Here is a 20954-nt window from a genome sequence, read left to right as displayed (position 1 = left end):
CATTGAGGTATAGTGTATACAGTCAATAAAATTTACCAACTTTAAGGGCAGGTTATGATAACCACTACAACAATCAAAATATGAAATACTTTCTTCAACCCAAAAAGTTACTTTTGGCCCTTTGGAATTAATTTCTTACCCTCCTTCTTAGCCCCTGACAACCACTAAAATTCTGCCACAGTACAACTTTTGCTTTTTCTAGAATTTCATAGAAATGTAACCATATACTATGTAGTCTTTTTTTTTTTTTTTTTTTTTCGGTACGCGGGCCTCTCACTGTTGTGGCCTTTCCCGTTGCGGAGCACAGGCGCCGGACGCGCAGGCTCAGCGGCCATGGCTCACGGGCCCAGCCACTCCGCAGCATGTGGGATCTTCCCGGACCGGGGCACGATCCTGTGTCCCCTGCATCGGCAGGCGGACTCTCAACCGCTGTGCCACCAGGGAAGCCCCTATGTAGTCTTTAATCTTTCACTTAACATAATACTTTTGAGATTCAAAAGATTTCTTTATTGGAATTCCCTGGTGGTCCCGTGGTTAGGACTCCACACTTCCACTGCAGGGGGCACAGGTTCGATCCCTGGTCACGGAACTAAGATCCTGCGCTGTGCAGCCAAAACAAAAAATTTCTTATCATTTTTTTATCTTATCATCTCTATCTTTGTTTCTTTGAATGTAATATGCTTTTTCTTTTGTCTGGTTTCTTTGATGTTTCTCAGTGTGAGTTTATTCATATTTGTTTTGCTGGTGAATGACTGGATTTCTTGGATCTGGGGATCTGTAGTTTTCAGCAAATTTATAAAACATTTTCCCATTATTTCTTCAAATATTCCCCCCTTTCGTAAGACTCCACTTATAGGTATGTTGAACTGACTGATGTTGCCCAATATATAACTGATATACTTTTTAAAAGTATTTTTCTCTCTATTCTTCACTTTGGATAGTTTCTGTTCTTCAGCTTAACTGTTTTTGTTTTTTTTCTTTTGTCTTCTGTAGTTTATAATCTGCCATTAATCATTTTAGGTTGCAGAATTTTTTAATATCAAATATTTTATTTCTATCTCTAAAACTTCCATTTACATGTTCTGTTTTTCATTTTTTTCTGCAGTATGTTTGTACTTTCCTGTTTACATTGGAAGTAACATTCTCGTCTGTTAATTTCATCATACCTTGCATTACTGAGTTAGTTTCTGTTAACTGACTTGTCTTCTGGTTCTAGGTCATAGTTTCCTACTTCTTTGTATGCCTGGTAATTTTCTTTTGGATGCTTGACATTGTTAATTTGAACATTTTTGGTTGTTGAATTTCGCTGTGTTCTTTTAAAGCATTGGACTTTGGGCATGCAGTTAAATTGCTTGCAATCAGTATGAACTTTTTGAGGATGCTTGTATTCTTTGTTAGACTAACTCCAGAGCAGGCTTTAGTATAAAGTTAATTTAGCCCTATTACTAAGGTGAAACCATTTTGATATCTCTACATGATGCCTTGTATATTACAAGGTCTTTCCACTCTGGCTAGTGGGAATGCAAACTACTCCCAGTTCTGTTTGAACTCCTTGAATTGTTTAACCTACTGTTTTCCACTGGTTAGTTCCCCAGCCTTGTGGAGTTTCACCTCATGTATGGAAAGGTAAGTAAGACAGTGGTTTAAGGAAACTCTTGTACAGATACCCAGAACTCTTTCTTTGAGCAGCAACTTTATCGCAAGTATTCTGCCTCACAAATTCTAGTCACTTCAATCCCCCCAAACTCTGATCACTTCATTTTCTACTCAGAAAAACCACTACACTCTTTGAATTCTCTCTCCCTATGCTGCAGCCTGGAACTTGCCTCTTATCAGTAAGCTCCAGCAATTGTAGGAATCATTTTGTTTCTCTTTCCTTGTTTGTTTCCTGCTAGGATCACAGGCCTTCAATGCCTGCTGTCCCGTGTCCAAAAACAGAGTTTCACACTCCTACATTGTTGGTGGGAATGTGAACTGGTGCAGCCACTATGGAAAACAGGATGAAGGTTCCTCAAAAAACTAGAGTTGCCATATGATCCAGCAATCCCACTCCTGGGCATACATCCCAACAAAGCTATAATTAAAAAAGAAACATGCACCCCTATGTTCATAGCAGCACTATTCACAATAGCCAAGACATGAAAACAACCTAAATGTCCATCAACAGATGAATGGATAAAGAAGATGTGGTACATATATATAATGGAATACTAATCAACCATAAAAAAGAATGAAATAATGCCATCTGCAGCAACATGGATGGACCTAGAGATTATTATACTAACTGAAGTTAAGTCAGAAAGAGAAAGACAAATCCCATATGATATCACTTATATGTGGAATCTAAAATATGACACAAATGAACTTATCTGTGAAACAGAAACAGACTCACAGATATACAGAAGAGACTTACGGTTGCCAAGGGTGGTGGGGGGAGGAATGGATTGGGAATTTGGGATTAGCAGATGCAAACTATTATATATAGAATGGATAAGCTACAAGGTCCTACTGTATAGCGCAGGGAACTATATTCAATAGCCTGTGATAAACCACAATAGAAAGGAATATGGAAAATAATGTCTATATGTGTATAACTGAATCACTTCGCTGTAGAGCAGAAATTAACACAACATTGTATATCAACTATACATCAATAAAATAAATGTTAAAAAGTTTCATATGTGTTTTTCCTAGTTTACTTTTATTTCTGATCAACAGGCAATTCCTATAGTAGTTATTCCTTCATATGTGAGTTCAGAGGGCCATTTATTGAATATTTTGATTAGTGAATTCTAAATGATTAGAAAGATGTAATCAAAGTTCAGAAAACTGACTTACAAAATAGTTCAGTATTATTGCAGAATAGTCATTTCAAACATTTCTAAAGTATGGTTGATAATGGGCAGCAAAGAGAGAAATTTTGTACTGCCATGCTGAACGTGTTTCTTTGTCATCAATATCATTTGTATTTTAAGAACTTTGTATTTCATTTAATTGTATTTTACCCTGTGTTTATAAAAAATTATTTAAAATTTTGAGAACAACACCATAAACTTTCATTGATTGAATATCAAGCTTATTGGGTTTTGTTTTTAGGGATTTAAAAATACATTTTTATTAAACTTATAATTATATTTTATTATTTATAAAAAGTTAAGGAATTTGGTACTATGTAATCAATGCCAAATGCATTTCTGTTCTTTAAGATTAAGCTATGCTCCAGCAAAATTTAAATTTTCATATTAATATGAAATCAAAAGATTATATTGTCAGTGTTAGATTTTCACTGTAATTTATAACAGCATTGATAGTAATGCCCTAAGTTTTTTTTTCCGCAAATTTATTTCCAAAAACTTTAATTCCATGAATTGAATGAAAAATATCAAACCATTATTTGAATTAACTGATTTTTCTGTTTGTAGCATCCTAAGGACACTGCATCTTTAACCAAGATATTCTTCTAGTGGAGTCAACAAATAACAACTATTACCTCACTTTGGAGCTGGGAAAAAAAAAAAAATGCTTGAAATTGAAAACTCATTAAAAAATTAAAATAAAAACTAAATGCATAGTCATTTTATCTAAATAAAAATCCATGCTTCATAAGTAATACCTAAATGCACCTTCTGCAACTGCACTTGTTAAATTGTCCCCTGTGGCCTTAGTTTTTATTTTTGTTTTGTTTTTAATAATGACTACATTTTAAAGTAGATACTACTACTGATTCAACATCATTGTGTCTTCAGTGTTCTTGTCACTCATCACTATATCCCCATGACGAAAGATCAATACTGATAAACATTTTGTGCAAAGTTACATGTTCATTACCAGCCTTCTTGGGAAACAACAATTGAGCACTAAACTCTGCTCCCTCTCTATTTCCTGAACACTTTTTATCTATTCCTAACTTCTGATTCCCCATGTTCCTCCCAACCGCACCTTCTGACAGCTTGGTGACTTCATGCATGTCACAAGCTGTGGCTACAGCACACCTGTTTGGTGCATCAGGTGGCAGAAATGTTGAATATTTCTCCCTCCATCTCCCGGGCCAGAAATTTAGGTGTCCTTTACAATTGGTGTTTTGGTTGATGTCTGGTATTTTAATATCATATCCAGATACCACTTGTTTCAGATTTTTCCTTTTTCAGAAACCAAATTGGTCCCACACCCTTTTTTTTAACATCTTTATTGGAGTATAATTGCTTTACAATGGTGCGTTAGTTTCTGCTTTATAACAAAGTGAATCTGTTATACATATATATATGTTCCCATATCTCTTCCCTCCTGTGTCTCCCTCCCTCCCACCCTCCCTATCCCACCCCTCTAGGTGGTCACAAAGCACCGAGCTGATCTCCCTGTGCTATGTGGCTGCTTCCCACTAGCTATCTATATTACGTTTGGTAGTATATATATGTCCATGCCACTCTCTCACTTTGTCACAGCTTACCCTTTCCCCTCCCCATATCCTCAAGTCCACATATATATGGAATCTAAGAAAAAACAAATAAAAAAAAGGTCATGAAGAACCTAGGGTTAAGACGGGAATAAAGACACAGACCCACACCCCTTTTTTGTAAATAAAGTTTCATTGAAAACAGCCATGTTCATTACACACTGGCTATGGCCACTTCCTTGCTACAATGGAAGAGTTAGGCAGTTGAAACACAAAGCCTCATATAATTACTGTCTAGTATTGTACAGAAAAAAATTTGCTGACCTCTGGTTCAAAGCAAGGAGGTAGGGAGACGAATATGCCTTATTTTGTAAAAGATCACTCTGGCAGCACGTTAGAGAAACAAAAATGGAGAAACCAAAATTGGATGTTGGAGACCACTTTGTAGGATATAGAAATGGTACAGTAGAAAGATGATGGAAGCCTGATTTGGGACAGTGGCCATGGGAACAGAAATAATTGGTTGGATAAATGAAATGTTTAAGGAGTACAACAAACAGGATGGGGTAATGGATTGGATGTAGACAGAAATGGAAAGAACAACAAGAAGGATAACTCCTAGATTCCTCTCCAGCGAAACTGGAAGGATAGTGGTGCCATTTACTTGGACCAATAAACATGGAAGAGGTTGAGGTTTGGGGCAAAAATAATGACTGGCTTTGGGCATGTTGACTAGACGTGCCTTTGCAACATCTAGGGGAAGATGCTGAGCTAGAAGTTTAGGAAACATCTGGAACTCAGGTCTGCGGTCTGAGCTGAAGATAGAAATTTTGGAGTTATTCACGTAGAGGTGACTATGAAGCTATGGTCTGGGACGAAAACAACGATCAGTAAAATGATAAGAAATATTTATTAATTGCCTATGAAAATGTGCTCTATATGTAATTTCATAAAAATTCAAAACCACCTTGTAAGATAATCTCATTTTCTTTATTTTATAGTTGAGAAAACTGAAGTAAAGAGGGTTGAAACAACTTATCCATATTATATACTTAAGAAAAGAATATGTAGGGTGAAAAGCATTTAGGTAGAGGATGATGGGCCCACTAAGCAGAGATGCTGCATTTAATGCTGCAGCTAGAAGAGTTAAGAAGGGTTCTAACTTCATTTGTTTGGTTGGCTAAAACATGGACCGAAAGGTGGCCCACAGGAAGTGATCTAGAAACATCAGACCTACCTTGGTTTAATGAAGAGGAAGGGATTCAAAGACTCTGGGAGATTGGATTGTTAGACTGTATTTGTCTGAAGCCAAGTCAAAAGGACATAGGAGCCATCCTGAAAGAGCTCTGAATAATCAGAGCTTGAACAATTTCAACAACAAAATAAATAATGATAGTATTGGATTATAACCTATAGAATAAATATACATGAGTCCATACTGATATAAATATTATAACGAATAAGTTAGTAAATGGAAGAGAAAGGACAGTTCCTCATGACAGATAACTTCCAAGTAAGAAATGTAGACAGAGTAAAGAAAATAGAAAGTCGGCATTGGAACACCAGAGTAATAATTTTTGCAGGCAAGATCTACTGATGGCTGCTAAAGTTAATGGGCAAAAATTTCAGGAGAAACAGTATATTTGCATAATCTCAAAGTATCTTCCCAACATGTTTATTAATTCCAAAGGGAAATATTCTAACTTTATACTGAAGATTGCCTTAATCAAGTGATCCAGGCTAGGGCTAACCTTACCAATAATAAAACATACTGACATTATGTGCTGCAGATCTGATGCACTAAGAACGATACTGAATCACTGCTGTGGTAATCCTGCCAATAATGCATATCCTCAATCTAATTATGAGGAAACATTAGAGAAACCCAAGCTGAGAGACATTTTTCAAAATAACTGACCAGTACTCTTCAAAAGTGTCAAGGTCATAAAAGGCACAGAAAGACTGAAGAACTGTTGTAGTTGAGAGGAGACTGAGACATGACAACTAAATGCAATGTGTTGATTATAGACTGAATTCTGGAACAGAATAAGGAAATTAGTGAAAAAACTGGTAGAATCCAATGAAAGTCTATAGTTAACAGTACTGTATGACTATTAATTTCTTAGTTCCTGTAATTGTGCTATGGTTTTGCAAGATGTCAACTTAAGGGAAGCCAGGGGAAGGTTATATGAGAATTCTATAGTGTATTATATTTGCAAGTTTTCTCTAAACTTAAAATTATTTCAAAATAAAGTTTAATAAAATCACTTTTTAAATCTGGCAGTAGAAATGCCACTGGTGACCACAGTGAGATTGAAACCAGAATAGAGTGGTTCCAATAGGGATTTCTAGCTGTGAAAATGAAGATAACTAGATAGAAACCTTTTTCAAGAATTTGTTCCTGGAGGGTTTGAGAGAAATAGGATGGTAAACTGGGGAAGGACTGAGGCTGTTGGAGTTTGTTTTTTAAGATGAGAGATTTTAGGCTGTTTAATTGTTGATAAGAATGAACAATTCAAAGAAAGCAGTTTGGTAGCTGCAATTTACTCTAAGAAAAGTTTATTGCCGAGATTGCCAGCAAAGGTGAAACAGATGGAGGTTTGAGGAGAGTGAAATTTGAAAAAGTAGTTTGAGAGAGGCAGTGAAAATTGACCTGAGAAACACAGCAGGATTATACTGGGCCCACTTGAGTTTGGTGTTCATAAACTTACAGGAAATCAAATTGCTATGATTCATGACAATCTCAAGCGGACCTGTTTATTTACATCCAGTGTTAGAGAAAGTTCCTTGTAGACTATATTCAGGGTTGAGATTTCACTAGATTGGTAAAGTAAAAGGGCAAGATTTTTAAGGCAGATTAAAGGTAGAAGGGCAAATGGATTTAAGAGTTAGTGTTTTTAAGCTGGACATAGAAGTGAAGAAAGGAAAGGGATAATGAATTAGGAAAAATGACAAATTAAAATAAATGAAATAAAATACAAAGTCTTAGGTGTGTGGGTCAACAATTCTACATGCGTCTGATGTATCCTTCTCTGGCAGAGATATGCCTGCTAGTACTGGTTTAGAATTCATTTTTTTCAGGTCTGCTAAGACAGTAACAGATGGTCATCTGCTCTCCAGGTTCCTATTATTTCCTTTTGCATTCTTCATCCCTATGAGTGTATGTCTTAAAAACAAAACAAAGCAAAACAACAAAAAATGATCCTCTTAATTTTTAGTGGAGTTTTATGGAGGAGTGAAAGTAAATGAATATCTTAAATCTATTATCATTACTTGAAATTATGCCCCTCCACCATTTTAACCCCACAAATAAGGTTTATTATTCTCTGTTTCTCTTTTCTGCTGACTTTCCCTAGTGGCTTGTGTCCTCGTGCATTTTACTTTATTCATTTATTTAAATATGTATGTATTTATTTACTTGAGCTCGTATTTTGTTGAATTTGATCTCTGCATATACTGAGGGTCTAAATTAGGGATACTTCCTCCAGAAAGGAATTGTATTTGCTTCCTCCAGAATTAGGGAGGAAGACAAAACCTCTTTAGTGTCTATCAAATTCATATCCCTAACTTTGATGCAGACTTCAGGCTTTTTTGTGCAGTTATAGCACTGATGTCATCATTTGCCCCAGGGATACTCTCCCATTTTGTGTTACTTATTGATTACTGCTCGCTCCCTATTAAATTTCAGTTTATGTTTTCTTTTTCCCTCATATTCCCTTATGTTCTAGGAAGCCCACTAATGGATTAAAATAGTCTGTTTTCACGTATGCAGAAGCTATTTAGGAGAGGTCTATTCTAGTGTCTATCCTGGGATACTTGGGAACAGGAAGTCTGGTGGAACTCTGTTCTTATCTGTGAAATGAAGTGGGAACAGGAAGGTCATATGCTTTAACAGAAGGAAAGTGGGCTTTGAAAGCATAGCCAGACCAGGGTTCAAATGTTGGTTTTAGTGCTATTAGTTGACAGACTTCCAATGAGTGATCTAAACTTGTTAAGCCTCAATTTATTCATGAACAAGATGAGGAAACTAATTATGCATTGCAGAATTGTGTGAGGACTAGAGATTATATATACATACTTTATTTATACATACGCATATATATAATCTATGTTTGTGCATGTGTGTGTATAATGTATACATAAATACCTAACAAATGATCTTCCCCAAACTTGACCTTCGAGCACACCATAATGGTATTGCATGTGTGAAGTGCATCTGGGTGCTAACAGCTGAGTATAATCAGAAAGCATTTCTGTCCTTAAAGAGTTTTCAGTCCTAGAAAGATGCATAGTTTTATTTAGACTCTTGGTGTGATTAGTTCTGCCTTAGTAGAAACATGAGTGAAAGAAAACTCATAATTACAGATGTAGTTGGAATTAAAAAAAAATTCCAGACAAGTTAAGTCTCTAAGCAGATGGCAGGTTTTCCTTTTAATTCTGGTATATTCTAGTATTAGTGCTCCACCAAACAATAATCAGAGTCTCAACATTTCAAGAGAATGGTTAATTAGAAGTTCAAAATCAACTTTCAAAAAGCCATGTGTACAAGGTTGACCTGGCTCTGATACAAGCAAGGGTTGGCGGGGTTAATAGTGGGAAAATGTCTAACGCTGCTTTTCTTCAATGAAGGTCGGCCTGGCCCAGGGCTGCAACGTCAAGGCCTCTGTCTAAAGCCAAAAAATCTATGACAAATAGCAGCTCACACCTGACAACAGTCAGGGTTTTAAACTCAGCAGGGCAGGGATTTGAAATTCTGCCAATCCTTGCATTTTTTTGTGATTAGATGTATTTTGAAAGTTTACAAGGGACTCCAGAGTGGATTCATAGCTCCATGGCTCCGTGCAACTTGGCACTGCCCTTCTAAAACTGACTGTGGCTAAACCTCAATTAACCAGAATGTCCAAAACTCCAAATCTTCAGTTTAACTGATTTCCCCCTTAAACCTGTCACTTTTGGATGAAATAGAAAAAAGTGCATACAAAAAATTGCAAAAGGAATTAATTTCTTTGTGAGCTAGAATAACATAATGGCAAACACCACAGACTCCGGAGCTAGAATGCCTGGTTTATGAGCTTGCTTTTGTCCATTTAGTAACTATGTGTCCTTGCCAAGTATTTAACCTAGATGTGCCTCAGTTTACTTGATTGTAAAAGGGGAATGAAAATAGTACCTACCTCATAGGGTTGTTAAGTAGATTAAATGATTTAACTTATATTAATAAGAGTGCTTAGAGCAGTGCCTGGCACACTGAAAACACTCAGTAATTGTTATTTTATTACTTGCTAACAGCTTACAGGGTTTGCATTGTGTAAATAATTTCATCCAATATGCCTCCATAACTTTACTGTGGAGAAAACTGATATTTAAGATGGGTTCCCCAAATTTTAAGCCTTTCAATCAGCAGTTTCTTTTTCTTAAGTCTAATATTCATCTTTCCTTGCAAACCTTTTCTTCCTCTACTGTTCCCCATCACAGGAGGTGACATCAGTACCTACTCTGTTGTCCAAGCCTGAAACTTAGAAACCATTAATCCTCTCCATGCCTATTAATTACATACCAAGCCAGCTCTACTTCTGAATTAAGCGGTTCACATTTGACAGTAAGTTCTGCTAAATCTCCTGTCCTTACTGCAGGCATAGTGATCTTCTGAAATGCAGGTTTGATCATGTTCCTTCCCTGCTTGAAATAAATCATTAAATCCTTATGAGTTAAAAGCCCATTTTCAACATCGTGCATATCTCTTGTTCTTCTCCCCTGGGTCTGAAGAGGATGAAGGTGGAGGAGAGAGGGAAAGACAGAGAGATAAGGAAAAAAGGTAGAAAATCAAAACAAGAAGGGACAAAAAGAGAGAAGAAAAACTGAGTGTGGGTTAGCATTTGGGTGTGGAGTCAAGAAGCTAGAGAGTTAGTGAAATGATTTATGCAGTGCTTGTTGCCATCTGGGGAAACAACCCTTTAATCTATGCGCATAGCCCCATGAGATCAAAATCTTGGACAGTTTCCTCACAACAAGAGATGTACACAAATTCCTTTCAGATTAGAAACAATCTGATTTTCTCCTGGATCGTCTGATGTAAATGTCCTTTCTCCTTGGGAAGGGGGTATGTAGAGGGTATTAAAGTAATGGAAGGAGATGGCTGAGAATGATATTTCACATAAAAGAAGAAAATGACTGCCATCTTTACAGCGAGGTTTATCTTACTTTAATAGCTTTTTTTCATTAATTACTATCCAGATCTCTTAATTACCAAGAGAACTGGATAGCACCTTCTCTGATTATCCACTCTAATACAACATCAACAATGTCTGTATTTTATTTTTACCAGCAGTTATCTCCATTGGAAATAGAGTGGAAATGAAATCAACAAAATTAACATTCCTTTGTTTTCAACATCAGTTGTTACTTCTAAGGGTGGTTTCTGGAACAGAGGATATATAGTAATAATAAGAGAAGCAGATTAAGGAAGAGGGGGAGAAGGAAAAGAATAACAACAAAAAGAGGAAAAGGAAGTCATTCACTCAATAATACATATAAAAACGTAAGTTAAGCAGAATTCTGACAAGGAGTTGGTGTCAACTATACTTGCCTCGGATCTCCTAGAGAAAATTTGATTTCATTTTTTTTTCCCCTAGAATGGGTGAAAGGTGTGCTCTGCCCATTGTAGTTGCCTGAACCATGTGGATAACTGACTACCTCATAGTCAATTACATAGTTACATGGTGTATTCTCCTGCAATGAGATAATCATATCCCTTTTCATATCGGTCTCAAAAGTTGGATAAATTCAGGAGACCATAAATGCAATTCTCATTGCCCTAAATAATAATGTGTGTCCTGTGTGTGGGCGAGTTTTAAAAAATACAGATAAATTTAGCCATAGTGACAAATTTTATATGCAGGAGGCATGGATGTTGTTCCTCCACTGATATATAACAAGGTTGACAAAAACATATGGTGACATTGCAATTACTGTCTCTTCCTCATTCTGGCCTATGTCACCAGTTTTCTGTGGCTGGCATAATAAGGAATTCTAAGAAGACCTCAATCTACTAAACAAGGGAAGAATTCCTAGAGTGGGAAAAAGATGAAAGTGGGGGTAAAGGGAAAAACTGCCTACTGTTCTTTTATGACTCCGCTTCTGATCTGCCATCTTGCTGCCACCGTGGCACCACCTTAGAAAATCGGTGTGGTGATATGTCATGTCATTCCTCTGGAAATTCCCTAGGAAAGTTAAGTGGCTAGCTCATCGTCACATGGCTGGTGAGGATTATACTGAAATTCGTATCATTTTAAAACCCTCCACACTAGTGTTTTTCAACTTATCAGCTGCAAACCACTGGAGGGTTGCAGCAAAATTTTAAAAGAATCCTCAAATCCTTGTGTACACATATATTTTCTTGATCCACAATTCAAAAGATACTATGATTATCGTTATTATCATGCAGGAGGTCTACAAAATTGGTTGACACTTAAAAGGAGTACTCTTCTTACTAAAAAATTTAAATAAATAAAAGGAAACCATGACTATATACTTGTGGTTTTCACATTTTGAGGTTTCATAGATCAATATCAACATCATTCATTATATGTTTTTCAAACTTAAAATTATAGTCTTTCAAACTAAATAAATTTAGTTTTGTGGAAAACTCACTTCATGGTTCTTCCCTTCAAAATCAGTGAAAATGTTATCACGGGCCAGGACTAGTGTGAAACATGACATTTGGGAATCTTGCTTCTCACCGTACTATGCAGAAAAAGGTAAGAGTTCAACGGACTGTGAGTTGTTAGGATGGGTTTCGGGAAAGCCTATATACATATGAGGGTCCTTTATCCTACTCTGGGCTGACTTTTACCTGGCATTGCTTGCTGGTGATTACAGCTGGCCAGTCAACTCTTAGAACTGCCATCTCCAAGCTTGGCGATGGAAATGGTAGCTCACAAGCAGTTCATGTTCTAACTTAGAAATGATTCATCATTGTGGGTTGTGAAAGAGAGTGAAGAAATGGGCTCTCATATAGATTTTTCCTGCACTTCTTAATCTCTTGTTCTGTATGACCTAACCAAGAAGTATAACCTTAGTTGAAAAGTCAATCTAGGCTAAGGAAAAAAGAGTGTGGCAAATACTGACATACTGGCTGATTCATTCATTCAACGAACATTTGCAGAGCACCTACAACATTCCAGAACTGTGCAGAGGACACAGCGATTAAAAGCAAAGAACATCAGCAAAAACAATCTCTGCCATGAAAGCACCCAGGAAATGCACCTAATCTAGAATAGGGATGAATGGGGATTCATAGATGGCTTCCCAAAAGAGAGAACATCTGAGCTAAGTCTTGAAAACTTAATAGGGATGAGGCAGAAGACTTTGTCAGCAGAGTGAACAGCATGTGCAAACATGAAGCTTCTTGTCCATACCTCCCTTTTGTTATTTCAGAGATGGTTGATCTTTGTATACACCCACCATCTGAAGATGAAACCAGCCCCTGACCTGTCAGGGGTGGGGGTCTTTACCTGTCAGGAGAAATAGGTGCCCTGCTGTTGCCTTGTAAGGCCTTTTCTTCTCAGCTAAATAAGTAATATAAACAAGAACAGGACAACAGGGATGATCCTGCTGCAAAATACTCACATACACGTGGCCAGGCAAAGGGCCAATGCTAATCACAGCCTCCAGCACCTGCATACCCTCAGCTGTGGGGCTCAGTTCTCAAAGAAATACACATAAGGCCTGTCAGCACCTTGCCGTCTGCCTTGGGACAAGGATATCTAGGAACCTGCCTGAATGTTTCCCACATGCTACAAGGCCTGTTTTTCAACATTTACATACTTTTCTGGTACAGTAGTCCCAAACCCTGGCACAAAAGAATCCTTCAGAACCTGGACTAGGGGGTGAGCTGAAATTCGAACACCTCCTTAAGTTGAAAGGAGGCACCTGGTTGACACTCAGAGACATGTGAAGAGAAGGTTCCTCTGTTAAACAAAGGCTACCTTCAAGGCAGGCTTCATAAACAGGCAACCTGTGCAGTTGCAAAGGACCCCATGTTCAGAAGGGCTCTCAGGCTTGGTTCTATGCTCGGCTGGCATCTTCTTGAAATTATTAATAATTTTTAACAGGGAAGCATTTACACATCTTCATTTTGCACTAGGATCCACAAAGTTTTAGTGAGTCCTGACTACCTTCCCTGCCAAAGGCAAAATGGGGAGCCTAATCAAGGGCCTGGAGTTCTACACGAGCATGTGAAATGGAAGTGTGTTATAAAACAGAGAAAAATAAAATTGAGAGTTCAATTTTATCGTTTTTAAGGAAATATAGCATTGTTTGTTAAGTCAGGTACCCACAATTTTGATTTTCCAAGCCATTATGAAGTTTGTTACTCTGAAATGCCACTTTCTTTTATTGCTTTGTAGACTTTATACAATCCCTTTCTGTTTCTTTAACCTGGATGAGTAGCCCCAAATAAAAAGAGAATCACCATATGACCCAGCAATCCCACTACTGGGCATATACCCTGAGAAAACCATAATTCAAAAAGATACATGTACCACAATGTTCATTGCAGCTCTATTTACAATAGCCAGGACATGGAAGCAACCTAAATATCCACTGACAGATGCATGGATAAAGAAGATGTGGCACATATATACAATGGAATATTACTCAGCCATAAAAAGAAATGAAATTGAGTTATTTGTAGTGAGGTGGATGGACCTAGAGTCTGTCATACAGCGTGAAGTAAGTCAGAAAGAGAAAAACAAATACCTTATGCTAACACATATATATGGAGTATATACAAAACAAAAAAAAATAGTTCCTAAGACGCTACGGGCAGGACAGGAATAAAGATGCAGACGTAGAGAATGGACTTGAGGACACAGGGATGGGGAAGGGTAAGCTGGGATGAAGTAAGAGAGTGGCACTGACATATATACACTACCAAATGTAAAACAGATAGCTAGTGGGAAGCAGCCACTTAGCAAACAGGGAGATCAGCTCCGTGTTTTGTGACCACCTAGAGGGGTGGGATAAGGAGGGTGGGAGGGAGGAGATATGGGGATATATGTATATGTATGGCTGATTCACTTTGTTATAAAGCAGAAACTAACATATCATTGTAGAGCAATTATACTCCAATAAAGATGTTTAAAAAAAAAAAAAGAGTAGCCCCAAAGACACACAATTCAGAGAAACACACAAAAATGTACCACACAGTGGTCAAAGCCACAGTACTGAAGCACTTTCTCTGTACAGATTTTCACCCTATGTCCCAACTGGTGAGAGATCACTGTAATCTTGTGTTTATCTTCCCTTTTACAACCTCAACCCACCATTCAGTTCCTTCTCAACCACAACTTGAGTTCTCCTTGTGGTGATGCTACTCTCAGTCTTTTTTGGTAAATATTTTTTTGCATCACCAGCACCTTGATTTTCATCAGGACTGGCTACATAATTAGCAAGGCTCAGTGCAAAATGAAATGTGGGCTCCTGGTCACAAAATACAAATTAGTGAGAATTTTAAGGCAGCAAGAGTAACAGCATTAAACCATGTGTAGGGCCCTTCTAAGTGTGGGGCCTGTGTGACTACACTGGTTGAAAGCCCATGAAGCCAGCCCTGCTTCTCCCCGGCCAGAATTGGTCAAGTACCCACTCCTTAACTAATCACTGGTAAGAGGGTTGACAAGTTTAGCCTTGGACTAAGAACAGCTCCTTTGGAGCTGGGCATAAGTTCATCTTCCCCTGATCTGTACTGTATCTGGTGGCAAGGATTCATGTGTGAAACCAGGCTTCTTCTGAGTAGACATGAGGAACACATAGTTACTGAGTAGCCAACAACAGTACCCACTATACCATATACTGTATCCATGACTCAGAAGGAGGCATTCTTCTTCAGAAGCTCTCTTTGATGCAAGTTTTGGTTCCCTAGGGCCTTGAAGAGTTATTCGAATCAATCCTGCTCAAATCTTCCAACTCTCACTCAATTCCCAGGTTTCCATGCACTTCAAACCTCGTCTCTGGTACCAACCCTGCCTGCAGGTACAAGTGGGGGTGAGAAGACACGGTTCCATCCTCTTGATAATTATCATATAATTAAGGAACCATGATCGAAAGACCATAAAACATACAAAAACTCAAATAATAGAAAAATTTTAAATAAAAATACCACTTAAAATCTACACGTTAGCGCGGAGACTTTACAGAAGTACTGGATTAACAAGCTCTGGGTGGAATCTTCAATATGAGTTTAGGAGGAAATAGATTTTTTAAAAAATTTATTTATTTTATCTTTGGCTGCATTGGGTCTTCGCTGCTGCACGCAGGCTTTCTTTAGTTGCGGCGAGTGGGGGCTACTCTTCGTTGTGGTGTGTGGGCTTCTCATTGCGGTGGCTTCTCTTGTTGCGAGCACGGGCTCTAGGTGCGAGGGCTTCAGTAGTTGTGGCACACAGGCTTCAATAGTTGTGGTGTGCAGGCTCTAGAGTGCAGGCTCAGTAGTTGTGGCACACGGGCTTAGTTGCTCCGTGGCATGTGGGATCTTCCCAGACCAGGGCTCAAACCCATGTCCCCTGACTTGGCAGGCAGATTCTTAACCAGTGCACCACAAGGGAAGCCCCAGAAATAGATTTTTAAATGGGGGAAATGGTCAGTGTTGGGTGTTTGAAATGCATTTTGGAGCAAAAGACAGAGATTCACAATCCACAGGGGCAGAATTCTTATCCAGCCAATTTTGATAGTTCAGTGAATCCTTTTCAAGAGTCAAACAGGTTTGTTTGGCTAAAGTAGACTGTACAAGTCACTCAAAAATGTCAGTGGTGAAAGGAAAACCATCATGCAGTGGAAAGTCATTACTGGCAAGTTAGATCCAATGCAACAGACAACAGCATGGTTTCTAAAGACATATATAAACCATGAATTTTTACACCTATGTGAAAATTGAGTCTTTTGCTTCCGTTATTTCCTTCAGAACATTCACTCTTTCTTCATCTGGCCAAAATCCTGTTCAGACTGAGACAAACTGGGACCTGGGACCCTTTGCTGCACTGCTGTAACGCTTGCACCTGGACACACCTCTCTTCAAGCAACAAAATACAAAGAAACTATATGGGACTAAAAATAACTGCCTGCATGCCCAGTTGGGGCAATTCTGGACAAAAGATACAAAGGGACCAAAAAACCCAAGAGCCACTTTTGAAGAGCCTGGAGCAAAAGCAGGGGGTCAGCAGCAAAAGCAGCGTACTACGCACGCTCCCTGCACACAACACCACCTAAGGGGCGGGCAAAACACCTAAGCCACCCCTCTGGCCCGACCCCTGGACACAACCTTAACCTCAACCTCATATAAAGAGGAAGCTTACGCCCCCTCCTCAGCCAGCGAGCAAACAAAGGAATCTGTTGTTTGTTTTTGCTCCGGGCTGCTGCAGCAGGGGCCCCAATAAAGCCTAGCCTGAATTTCTTGTCTGGCCCCTGATCAATTTCTATTGATTAAGGAGGCCAAGAACCCTGGTCAGTAATAAGACCTTAAGACCAAGGTCAGGCCCTATCACTGCCAAGGAGCCTTCCTCAAACCTTCCGTGAACCTTCCTCACTTTGCAGTACTTCTCCTTCTGGCTGCAAAGGACTTAAGAAAATGACTATTTCTTGTCCATGATCTCAGTGCGTGCTGTGACTTCTATTGAAATGATCTATTTTAGTGCCTCTCGCTCACTGGAGTGTAAACTCCCTAGTGCTAGAAACTGCCTTATTCCTCTTCTGTGCCTTGCCTTGATAAGTGCTCAAGTTATCATGTATCAACATGTAATAAGTATTTTAAGAATGCTTATTGAAAGTGATGTGATCATAATATACATAGGGACAATAATTTTTAATAGTCTGTGTATATAATGGGAAAACAATACTCAGGAAAAAAAAGAATCGTATGTGTAAAAAGTAGATATTTTTTATGCTGCTGGTCACCTTAATGAAGTATTAGATTAGATTGCATAAGCACCAGATGAATGGATAACAGAACCCCAGTCACAACCATATCTCCAAATTACTACTGAGCAAGCAAAGACAAGGACTCAGAGATAGATGGAAGGTGGCTTCTCCAGCGGTGTTAAAAAATGCTTCTACAAAAGAGTAGCAAAGTTAAGGGTTTTCTGATCCTCCTTCACACTTAATTTTGCCATTTGGTTTTCCCATTCATGCTGACTTTCATGTCAATTTGTGCTTGCTTTCAGTGTGTGTGTGTGTGTGTGTGTGTGTGTGTGTGTGTGTGTGTGTGTGTGTGTGTGTGTGTGTGTGTGTGTGTGTGTGTGTGTGTGTGTGTGTATGCGCGTGCGTGCGTGAACACTCATGCATGTTATCATCTAAAAAAGAGTAATTCCTGAGAAAGTAACAGTGATGTGAAAGGAACTGGGATAGTAAAAAGGTCTCTGACTTTTCCTTTTTGTTCAGTTGGATTTTCTAGTAGGCTTTCTCGTGAACTTTTTCCTCTATTGACAAACTTAAAACCAGTAAATAACTGGTGAATTCCAACATCACTAGGAGATAACTTACCTCAGTTAAGACTGGACAATATAATCACAATTTCTATGTTAATTTCATAGCTCTGAGTAGATACTTAGTGGCAGTAATGGAAAAAAACCCAAACACTTTTGGAAAATATGAGAAAAACAAGGTTCTAAATCTAGAGTCTCTGAATTTCGTTATCAGTGTGAGATAAGATTGCCACATTAACAGCAAGGCAACAAAACACATTTAGGTATGGATACGTAATATGTGGAAATTATAATTACTTTAAATATATTCCTTATATTTGAGAAGCTCAAATATATTTTTCATGTGCTCTAATTCTCAATATAAGCTTAATTAGTACCTTATTAGAAATATTAAAAAAAATTTAAAGACATACTTTGAATTTCAATGATCTTCTGTAAAGAAATAACAGCATTCATATTCGGAGTTTGTTGGAGAATATCTTCTGCAAGTGGCTCCAGCTGCAAGAATGGTAAATAATGATATGAGCAGAACATTATGACTTTATAATAAGTTTCACAGAAGCACACCAAATTGAAACAACCTAAAAAAAAGCCTGCTCCAAGAACTACTTAACATTTTGCTGATACCAGTTCCAAAAGTGTAGCCAGTTTTATTTTCTGTTTTGCAGCAATGTAATTGAATTCCAAGGGGATTTTCTACTGGTCACAAAACTAATCTATGAAGTCCCTGAAGCAGGTGCATGTCTGTGTATTATTCATTAAAAATCCGAGTTATTTGTGTAATTTTTGTAGGTTCCTGACAAACCAAATTCCATCATGTCTGTATATGCAGCTGGGCCCTGCAAACGAAACCTCAGGGAAGTTGAAGTAGACAGAAGGTGGGCAGTCTATTATCCATACTTTTGTGGTGTTTTTACACCTAACTACCTTACACTTTTGGACACTTCACAGCAGAACGCCACGAGACATAGCTGCTCTTATTCAACTGCTATTGAATAAGTAGTAGAGAAAATGCTCAAATAAAACCAAAAGTAAAATAACTGTACATTTTCATTTAACTTCCACTGTATTCACATCTATGCAGATAGCCATGTGGAAGCACAGGACAAATTCCTGTCTTGCAAATCTATCCTGATCTTCTGGAATTACACTGATTTTTCATGGGGAAGCTCAGCAAACATTGTTTTGCAAGAAATGAAGAAGAGCTTTAAATAATTTATGGAGTGTTCTGGCAGAACTAAATCTGATGATGCATCCCTGGGAATACGTTGGTGATGTGGCTTCGTGTGGAGCAGGACAAACTGCATAGCAGAGCACTTGCAAACAAAATAGCTGTCCAGCTATTGTGACCCAGAAAGCGAGGAAAGTAATAGTAAAAAGGGATTAACAACAACAAAAAAGTTTTCTTATAAAATTTAAAGTTAGTAGTCTCAAATAGGCCAAACTATTATATGGCAAGAACGGGAAACAATGTCACTAGACACTGTGCTAAAACATGAACCCATCTATGTCTCTTCATCTGCAGAAAAAAACTAAAAAACTCAGGGATTCCAAGTTTCCACAGCATGTGTGAGTGAATCTTCCCCCCAGGGTCTCTCTGAATTGATTATTCTATACTTTAATCATGAAATCTAGAACAATAGCACCTTTCTTCCAGATGCCATAGGATAACAGACTAGCTCAGGGATATTTATACATGGGTAAATTCACTAAATATAACTTTCCAGAGTGTTTTTCTTAGCTGCCAAAGAAAAACATTTAAAACATCAAAAGGTTTACTTGCAGTACAGTTTGGCAAGAGGAAAAAAAAAAACCCACAGTGTCAGTGAAAGGTTCTGCAATCTTAAACTCTTAAAATTTGTTAAAAATCATTTTTTTAAAATCTGGTATTTCAGATAGTATCTTCAAAAATATGTTATCCTAGTAACACCCTCTTAACTCAGAGGAATTGCTGAATCACAAACGGAAGGTTACTTGGAAAACTCTTACTCAAGAATTAGGACTGAGCTACCTTGCTCATAAATAATCTTTCCTTTCACTTCTCTCTCAGGGCTTAGAGAAAAAATTTAATAGAAATTAGGTAGACTTTATTAACAAAATGTTCTGAAATATCACTCTATGTTCGAATACTTAAGAATAAAAGCGCAACGTAGTATGAGCATATTTAGTTCTTAAACAAGCTTTCCTGAGACGTCAGGGTAAAATGCTGACAAATGGAAAGGTGCTAGCTACTGGAAAGAAAGCTACAGGCACATCATTAATGTAAAAACCTCACTTCTGGAACACTCTCACATTAGGTCCATGGGCTATTTTTAGGACCTGGGTTATATAGAAAGTAAACTTGATGCAGAGTGTTGAGAGTAAAAATACAAACAACCCTAAACCTCCAATTTGGAATTGTCAGTTAGATACGATAAAGTTGTGTCTACTTGTGAAAGCAACCTAGAGAATTAAGGCAATTACATTGATAATTTAAGCCTCCCAAACCATTTCCCTGCATATTTTAGGTGAATGTCATTTAGAGGATTTAACCTTCAGTAAATTGCCCCAATTTGTTTCATTTTGAGTGTATACACACAGACAGAGCTGAATTCAGAAAGTTCTCAATGTAGGTTCTTTATTTTTTCTCTAGTAGCTCTGCTGAGAAGGTAATGGGTAATACTCTCAGTTGGCAAGAAGGCAAGCAGCATTTAGTCTGTTTTCATAATATTAAAACCTTGTATAGAGGGACCACAGAATTGAGTTGTCTTTTCTAAACGAGTTTGTTGATTTAATAATTCACAGTTATAAGCACTAAAAACATCTGACTGAAGCATCTGTTTAATAAATATTTATGAGTATTGGTCATTATTAATAAAATCTAATAACTAACTGTAATAAAGTAATATTAAACAAATAGTCAAATTTTATAACTTTGGAGCAAAAAATAAGAATATACAGTAAAGCTGTGTTATATATCTAGTTTGGCCGATAAGATGTAGCAAAAACACTGGCAATAAGGCTAATCAATGTTAGTAAGAGTTATTAAAAGATAAATAAGGAAATAATTTATGCAAACCAGAGAACTTCTGCATGCAAAAGTTATACTA

The 20954-nt window shown here is 37.7% G+C and overlaps 1 protein-coding gene across 2 annotated transcripts in view; it reads right to left on the bottom strand.

The window, feature by feature from the left end:
• Nucleotides 1-20954, bottom strand: part of HDAC9 (histone deacetylase 9) — a 577220-nt gene that overhangs the window by 31889 nt on the left and 524377 nt on the right. For both annotated transcript variants that reach the window (XM_082662560.1, XM_082662561.1), the window contains one exon: nucleotides 18279-18363. In XM_082662560.1, coding sequence (XP_082518686.1) covers nucleotides 18279-18363 — 85 coding nt within the window. The remainder of the gene's footprint in view (nucleotides 1-18278; nucleotides 18364-20954) is intronic.

The sequence above is a fragment of the Grampus griseus genome (assembly GCF_964374135.1).
Source record: "Grampus griseus genome assembly, chromosome: 9".
In the NCBI taxonomy this organism is placed as follows: domain Eukaryota; kingdom Metazoa; phylum Chordata; class Mammalia; order Artiodactyla; family Delphinidae; genus Grampus; species Grampus griseus.
This window is presented reverse-complemented; position numbering and strand designations above follow the sequence as displayed.